Source organism: Sesamum indicum, linkage group LG12 (assembly GCF_026168435.1).
Source record: "Sesamum indicum cultivar Baizhima isolate 11 linkage group LG12, ASM2616843v1, whole genome shotgun sequence".
Taxonomy (NCBI): domain Eukaryota; kingdom Viridiplantae; phylum Streptophyta; class Magnoliopsida; order Lamiales; family Pedaliaceae; genus Sesamum; species Sesamum indicum.
Window position 1 is genome coordinate 10,680,939 of NC_142668.1, and position 9,138 is coordinate 10,690,076.

Genomic DNA, 9,138 nt, shown 5'->3' on the forward strand with positions numbered 1-9,138 from the left:
AACTCAAGCTTTATACGAAGCTGAGTGTATTACATTTGTCGTGTAGGGGTTAATTATACTAACACTAGTTTTTATGGTACGTCATTTCTATTTATATATAATAAATAATTATTTATGTTTTAACATATACTATAAATAAAAATAGAATATATTAATTAGGTAATAAGTTAATATAAAACTTGGGAAGTTGAATAAGTTAGTTATCCTATTAATTGAAGTGTATTTTTGAAATCATAAAAAATTAATGCAACGGTGTTGAAACCGTCATTTTGTGTTTATAATAGTATAGATCTAGTACATAAAAATAATATTTTATAAATTCAAATAATGATTTAAAAGTTTATGTTCTATAAGGAACATATATTTTAAAAGTTTTAATATTTTAAAGTCTAAAATATGCACATACAAATTTATAAAAAAAAAAATTTTGTCTCAAGTTTATAAAATTAGGCAATAATATTTCTAGAAAAAATATATACATATTTTCTAATTTTTTTAAAAGATTTCAACTTGGTCTAGTCGGTTTAACTTGTTAAATTCGAATTAAGTGCCCAGTCTAAAAATATGGTAGTGAAATCATGTGTTGGGTTTTTGATAAACTTAGACGGTTGAATTTTAACTACTGAAGATCAATAACTAACTATAATAAGAATATAAAGAATAATTTCTTAAAAAAATTAAAATAGTTAACAATAACTAACGAAAAGGGGAAGTGCATTATTTTAAAAAATAAAAGGAATTTGCCTATAAAATTATATAGGTATTTTTTTCCTTATAAATTTAATATAGGGGATCTTTTACTTATAAAATTGATACAGAGGATTTTTAGCTAAAAAAATAAAATAGAGAGTTTTACGCAGTTTATCGTTGGGCTAATTGTTTTAAATAATTATACGTACATATAAATTATAATTTTTTTATTAGAAACACTTTTTTAAATAAAGACTAGCATTTGCGTTTGGTGTTAAAACAAATACATTTCATATTGAATTAATTATTATAGCATAATTAGTTGAATATAACTATATTAATAATCAATATAATTATATTGTTTTTATTTTATTTTTAGCTATAGGATCCCTAACCATTGAATTTTCACCGTAGTCCCATATCTACCAACCAAACAGGATTATAAACTTTCTTGGGGTTGTACCATTACTGCTCTTGGTACGGATTTCTAGTGCTACAAGCAGCGAAGTTGGAGAACAACGGCAGACAGAGCTACCTCCCACACTGACACCATGGCTTCTCCGGCCATGTCCAGATCTCCGCTCCAGCGCCTTTCCACTTTCAAAAACACAGCCACCGCCACCCCAACCACAGCCACTCCACCTCCTCTCTCCCCTGTCCCATCTCACTTAGATAGCTTTTCTTCCGACCCAATCTTCTCTGCCTTTCTGTCCCCTGACTTCAACCCGACACAGTTCTCCTCCGCCGCCCTCTCCTCAGGATCCGCCGCCTCAAGAATTGAAAAACTCCAGGAGGGCTTGCGCCTCCTCGACACCCAGCTCCGCCACGAGGTCCTCTCCCGCCACCAGGAACTCCTCCACCAGCTCTCATCCGTTAAAGCCGCAGAATCTTCCCTCTCCTCTCTCCGCTCCTCCATTTCCTCTCTCCAGTCCGCAGTCCGTCATGCCCGCTCCGAGCTCTCCGATCCCCATCGTGTTATTTCCGCACATACCCACCAGCTTAACAACCTTCACTCCACTTCCTTATTACTTCAGAATACTCTCCGAACTCTCCGCCTCATCCACAAGCTAAGAAACCTTGTGGATTCACAGCCTGATGCTTCAAAATGGGATCTTTCCAAGGCAGCCCAGCTGCATTATGAGATTCTGATTCTTTATAACGAGTCCCATTTATCGGGAATTGATGTAGTGGACGCTGAATTGAAATGGGTTATTGAGATCGGCTCCAAAATAAGAGAGGAGGGGATGAAGGTATTGGAAAAGGGTCTTGAGAGTCTGAATCAACCGGAGGTGGGATTGGGTTTGCAAGTGTTCTATAACATGGGCGAGTTAAGGGGAACAGTGGATGGGTTGGTGAACAAGTATAAGCAAATGGGGGTGAAGAGTGTGAGTAATGCACTGGATATGAAGGCAATTTCAGGTGGGGGGTATGGTGGTGGAGGTCCAGGAGGGGTGCAGAGACATGGGACACCACAGATTGGTGGTGGGGCAAAGGCAAGGGAGGCTCTTTGGCAGAGGATGAGTGGTTGTATGGACCAATTACATTCAATAGTGCTTGCGGTTTGGCACTTGCAGAGGGTGTTGTCGAAGAAAAGGGATCCATTCACGCATGTGCTACTGTTGGATGAGGTCATGCAGGTAAGTGAAGTCAGTAACTTTATTTTTATTCTTGATTAACAAAAGAGTTCTTACATATGTATTTGCTCTTGTTATTTGAGTGATTTCTTGTGCTCATTTATTTGATACTGACGAGTTTTAACTTTAAAATTGATGTTATCCACCTCTACTTGATAATAGTGTTATCTTGGGGAGAGAAAAACGTTGGTGTGACAATGTTTATAGAAGGTTTCTTAGCTCCAGCCAAGATAAACCTTTTTACGATCTCTGAATCAATTTTGTACCTTTTAGGACTCTAGATTCTGTATATTTATGTTTCCTTTTTGGATCAAAATGAACAAAATTTTTCATGAAGGATTATGTAATGACTTTTTGATGGGAATGGAGATTGGACTCTGAACAGAGAGTGTTGTACATTATTGTTTTAGTTTACTTTTCAAAAGTTAACCTATACTGTCTAAATATTCTTTTGGTTTGTTTAAAAGGAACTTTTGAGTTTAAATATTCTCTTGGGGGATGGACTAATGAGTATTAGCATACTGTTTACTCCGGATAACTAGCTGTTGTTACCTATGAGCAATGTTTTTTGATACTATGCAAAATGTGGTTAGTAGAATGCTCTGTAGCTACAGAATGACTTAATTTTTAGTAGATCAAGAACCCTTTTGTGCTGTGGATAGATATCTAGTGAAGTATATTTGGTGAATATGATTAGAGATTTTCCATTAATTTATGTTTAATTCAGCATAATAATACTTGCGGTGTGGAATATGTAAATAAACATATCTGTTTGGAGATTAAACTCATTACACGACAATGTTGATCCTCTGTGAACATTAGAATGTTATTCCTATATTGCAGTGTGTAAACGTTGAACTTTGCATGTGCACATTACAGGTTAAAACCCAAAGTTATTACAGCATATGATCTGTCTCTACCATTATTGAGTCTCTAGTCTATTAGGGCTAGTGATTTTAAATCAGTATACTTCAGTTGTAAACTGCAATTTCTATCTTCTTGGAATTATTTGGTAAACTATGTGGGTTGATCTGTTGGCTGAAGGTCCTACTCTCTAATGCACCATCTAATATTTCTATTTTCTTATTTGATGTTCAAATTAGTGGCCTAATGCTATCTGTTTCACCATTGCATGGATGAAAATGTACCTTTCCAAGGGTTGGGTAGGTACATTTTGAGTGAACCCTACTTGTGATAAAATATGATGGCTCAAATACATTTTTGATGCTGACTTCTCTGTTTTGATTAACTAATCTCGTTTGTTCTTTGTATGTGATCATTTAGCATTATGAGCTGAATTACTGGAGTTGGGAATTCCTTTTTTTCAAGATTACGTTCGCCAGACATTTTTATATTATACTGTAATTTCCTTAACGTCATCTTAATAAAAAATTGGAGGGTAATTGGATGAGGGGAGGGGTTGGAGATCTTTCCTGCGTTTGGTAGGTAATGAATGGGCAAGGGGAGTGTAAAGAGGAGGGTGTATTTAATCCCTCCTACACAAATAAATTCATTAATTTGGAGATGGAGGAAGGATTGGGTTCATATGCTCAGAAATAAAAAGGCATAGGTCCCCTTCCCTTTCATTTATTGTTATACCAAAAACAAGGGGAAATTATTTCCTTCTCATCCCTTTTATGTTACCAAACATCTCTGACGGTTTGGCACACTACACCTAGGTGAAGGATTTGAATCTTGTGCCTTCCTCTTCCCCTCCATTCCACTCGTTTATCGCTAACATAGTCCAAAGCTGCTAAATGCCATCGCTGGGTGACAATTCAAGTGCTTTCTTGGATTTGATGCTTAATGAGATAATTCTAGAACTATATCAGTGTAACTACATTTTGAAATTAGATTCCTTATCAGCTGTAATATAATTTGTGTCTATTTCTTTTGAAATCATTGAGGTTGTATGATGCCACTATACCTCAGTTTGCTGCTTATTCTGTCTTAGGAAGGTGATCAAATGTTAACTGAACGTGTTTGGGATGCGTTAGTAAAATCCTTTGCAAGCCAAATGAAGTCTGGTTTCACTGCTTCAAGCTTTGTCAAGGAGATATTTACTGTTGGGTATCCAAAGTTGTTAACCATGATCGAGAACCTCCTTGAAAGAATTTCTCGTGATACAGATGTCAAAGGAATTCCACCAGCTCTCACTTCAGATGGCAAGGAACAAATGGTGGCTGCCATTGAGAATTTTCAGACAGCATTTTTAGCCCTATGCTTAAGCAGACTGACAGATCTTGTAAACTCTGTATTTCCAATGTCACGTGGGAGTGTCCCATCCAAAGAACATATCTCGAGGATTATATCACGCATTCAGGAAGAAATCGAAGCTGTGCAACTGGATGCGCATTTGACTCTTCGTGTCTTGCGGGAAATCAGCAAGGCTTTGCTTCTACTTGCAGAACGAGCTGAATACCAGGTAACGGGTAACCTTTAATTTAACCTGCAAATTCCCCCTGTTTGGCACTTGAAGTCTCTCCCTTCCAGGAATCCTGAGATTAACTATGCCATTTGCCAATTGTGGAGGTTACCTTTTCTAGTGTGCCAAACTTGACCAGATTTCTCATGTTCAGTTTAGTTGGACCCCTTTTGCATATGCCACCCCGATTTCTGGTTGCTCTCAACATTCCGCTCCACTGCTGAATCCCAGTGCTTTCATGAACAACATTTTGTATTTGAACTTTTAGAGCCAAAATCAGTGGGTTCAGGGTTTGTGGTCCAATACGCAAACATCAAGTGTAAGGGATCACAAATTTAAATCAGCAGTAGCGAATGACTTTATTGTTAACATGCTATTGTCATCAAGAATTGATGTCCATGTACTATTGGAAAATTTCCTTCTGTCAATTTAAAAATCTTGGCCGTCTGATCAGTTGATCTCTGCCAAATTGGAATGTTGGTGGTCACTTGATTATGATTTTACTATTGAATACTCACCTAAATCTGTCTGTTCTCACTTTGTGAAATTTGTTTGGTGTGCTTAGTGAAAAAACCCCTTGTCATGCTTATGAATTTGTGTGACTTCTCATCGAACTTCTAAATTAAAGTAATATTTTTCTGGCAGATATCAACAGGCCCTGAAGCACGCCAGATAACTGGTGCTGCGAATCCAGCACAGCTGAAGAACTTCATGTTGTGTCAACATCTGCAAGAAGTTCATACACGCATAACGTCCATGATAACCGGACTGCCCACTGTTGCTGCTGATGTTCTATCCGCAGCTCTTGGTACAATATATGGTGTTGCTGGTGATTCAGTTACATCTTTATTTCAAGCCATGCTCGATCGCCTTGAGTCCTGCATCTTGCAAATTCATGAGCAAAATTTCAGTACTCTTGGCTTGGATGCTGCTATGGATAATAATGCATCCCCGTATATGGAAGAATTGCAGAAAAGCATTCTTCACTTCCGGACTGAATTCTTATCCAGGCTTTTGCCTTCTTCAGGAGCTGTCTCTGTCGGAACAGAAACTATATGCTCAAGGCTAGTAAGGAGCATGGCTTCCAGGGTTTTGACATTCTTCATAAGACATGCGTCACTTGTCAGACCGTTATCAGAATCAGGAAAACTGAGAATGGCCAGGGACATGGCGGAACTTGAATTAGCAGTAGGCCAAAACTTGTTTCCAGTAGAACAGCTTGGTGCACCCTATCGGGCCCTTCGAGCATTCAGGCCCGTTATTTTCCTGGATACATCTCAACTGGGATCATCTCCACTTCTTCAAGATCTTCCCCCAAGCGTCATACTTCACCATCTCTATTCACGGGCACCTGATGATCTGCAGTCTCCTCTACAAAGAAACAAGCTTACACCTCTGCAGTATTCGTTGTGGATGGATTCACAAGGGGAAGATCAGATATGGAAAGGCATCAAGGTGACTTTAGACGATTATGCTGCAAAAGTAAGGGCCAGAGGAGACAAGGAGTTCAGTCCTGTTTATCCTTTGATGCTGAAAGTTGGTGAGTCTTTAACAGGGAATAAATCGTAATGTTGACGAATATCTTAGTTCAGGTAATTACAGTCTCTTGATAAATCTTGCCTCCAACAGATTCAGCTACAGACAGTATGCTCTCTCTCTCAATCTTCTTCTTTTTCTGTCATTTCCTTTTTCTTCCCCCTCCGGGCCCTTATGTCAATATTAAAGAATCACATGAGATGATATATGTAGATTAAATTCATGAAATATTTGTTTGTCGTCCGTGCTGCTCTACCCCACATGCATGTCAATAGTTGATTAGACTAGGAAAGCAAATAATGGGAAGCATCTGCACGGTCAAGCGTTTACGTTGTGGTTCCAATGCCATCTGATTAAGGGGGCATTATTAGCTAAAACCATGTCTGTGTTGCATCGTACACACGAAGATATTTATAAATTTGTTCCCAGATTATATCCGTAGTTTAATTCTTGCACACTCCAAAAAGCTGGACATTCACTTCTCTGGAAACACAACAATTTTGTGGCATATTACAGTATGTGATTTGACTAGACTCAAGTTCATCAGGTTCAGTCAATGGAGCTGGTTGATGACAAAAAGAAGTTCTATGGTCAAACCTAAAGCTAGACCAACATTTATCCTGTTGCTGGGATGTATTATGTGCAATTGGATGGATTTGCACAAGAAGGATTATATTCTGTTTAACATGTAAATGGATTTGTCGATGGTGTACTCGATGTTCCGGGCACACATACAACTGTGCATAAGATACCGGTTGCAGCGTCAAACTGAGTAGTCGTCAGGGTTTTTGTTTTTGTTGTCCAACACTCAACAGTGTGGATTATATGATGTTGGTCCGATATGGTATAATTCACATGCCTCAATGTTTTCAGTCTTAGTTCATATAACATAAAATTTGACTTGATTTTTCAACTTACTGGAATTCAACTACGTATTTTTATACGGTCGCAAGGCTGTTGTAAATTCATCCCAATTTTGCCACAAAATTAAATGGAAATAAAAAATTACAATCCCAACAAAATGCATATGATTATGTGTGAAAAGGATTAGCAAATGGTTTTATAATATTGTTATTATTATTACATTTTTCAAATAATTAAACGCCTAATGAAGTGGGAATATTAATTAAATGTTGATAGTGAAAAGGCTGAATAATTAAATAATAATAAAAAATAAAAAAAAAAAAAGGAAAAGACAGCCAGCGCCAAAACTCAAGATTCAGATATGCATTCAGCTGCTTGAAAATTGAAATCAACCCCAATTTAATTACTGGATATATATAATCTGATGTCATGTTTTCATCTTATAAATTCTTACACTGATATTGATATACATAAGAGACAGACCTAATTAAAATTGACTTTATCAATTAATTAATTAATATCTTGTCTTTGTTAGGTAGAGAAAATATTTTTTTTTCTTTCTTTAAAAAAAAGATATTTCTTATTGTGTCTTGGGGTCCTAACCTAATCGACTCACGTTCACACATGTTTTACGTCCAACACATGCAATTTGGATTCGATCTTCTGTTTCAAATTTTATTGTTATTTTTATTTTATTTAACATCTGCATGCTATACGTATAAATATTACATCATTTATTTTATTTATAAAGAAATAGAAAATGAAATCCCCTGACAGAACTGCATGTAGAAAAGAAATTTTGCATATATTGTATTGGCATCCTCTTATCTATTAATTTCCCATTTAAAAATTAATTTATTGCAATTTACCTCCTATGATATTGTAAATGAGAAAATTATCCCCGAATGAATAAAGAGTAGCAATTTATCCCCTTGTCTTATTTAAAATGAAGTAATTTACTCCCCCTGTTAGGGAGGTAAATTGCTGCAGGGGAATAATTCACTGTATTTTAAAAAAATACAAGGGAATAAATTGCTAAAAAAAAATTATAAAAGGATAATTTACTCATTTATAATATCACATGAGTGTTGCTTGCATTTTTTTCGTTTAAAAATGAACACATAGTTTGCGTCTTTGTTCACACACACAGACACACATGTGTATGTGTGTGGATGATGATGATGTTAAGAAAGATGGAAGAAGACAAGGTAGTGAATAGTTTATCAGCGTGCCCTCAATGCTGCTCTACCCCTCATCACAATATATATCTTAAATTAACTATTCTCCCACTCCCCCCCCCCCAATCATGTCATTTTCCCTAAACTTTACCTTCATAGATCCATCATACAAATCATATATATATATATATATATATATATATTTAATATGATTAATTATATTTAGATCTCTTTTAAAAATATAAAATTATATTTTTTCTGAAAGAAAATTTAAAATTATACTTATATTCCTTAAAAAAATTCATTGTTTATTAAAAACACTTACTAACTCCCATTTAACAACAAAATTTTAATAATATTAACCTATGTTACATTTATTTTATCCCTTATAAGAACAAAATATGCATGAGAATGTTAAATGATGAGGAAAATTGTATAATTATTGACGCTGTATTTTTTATTCAAATCCTAACAGAAGGACATCAAGTGTAAATGAAGAAATTTCGAAGGGGTATAAGTGTAATTTTAAAATCTTTTTAGGAAAAAAGTAATAATTTTGCATTGTCAGATAAGGTTTTGGTGCAATTAACCCTATTTAATATATATTTCATGTACGCATTTGTATATATTGGACCTATTCCAAATTTATGTCGTACTTCGTATTTTATTTAACATATGCACTTCACATGTATAAAATGCAATATGAGATATAATATGAATATTCAACTTGAATCTCAGAAGCTCTTATTTAGTAAGTATTGTCTGCTTTAAATAGAGTTGTAGCTCAAAGCCGTTCAAGTTTCTCGTCTCC

At 35.6% G+C, this 9,138-nt stretch overlaps 1 protein-coding gene across 1 annotated transcript; it reads left to right on the forward strand.

The window, feature by feature from the left end:
* Positions 1–1,119: 1,119 nt before the first annotated feature.
* On the forward strand, positions 1,120–6,528 carry LOC105165546 (conserved oligomeric Golgi complex subunit 5). The gene is made up of 3 exons (XM_011084599.3): positions 1,120–2,327; positions 4,279–4,749; positions 5,395–6,528. Exons 1-3 carry the CDS (start codon positions 1,242–1,244, stop codon positions 6,316–6,318), a joined length of 2,481 nt encoding a protein of 826 aa, XP_011082901.2. The 5' UTR covers positions 1,120–1,241; the 3' UTR covers positions 6,319–6,528.
* The last annotated feature ends 2,610 nt before the right edge of the window (positions 6,529–9,138 follow it).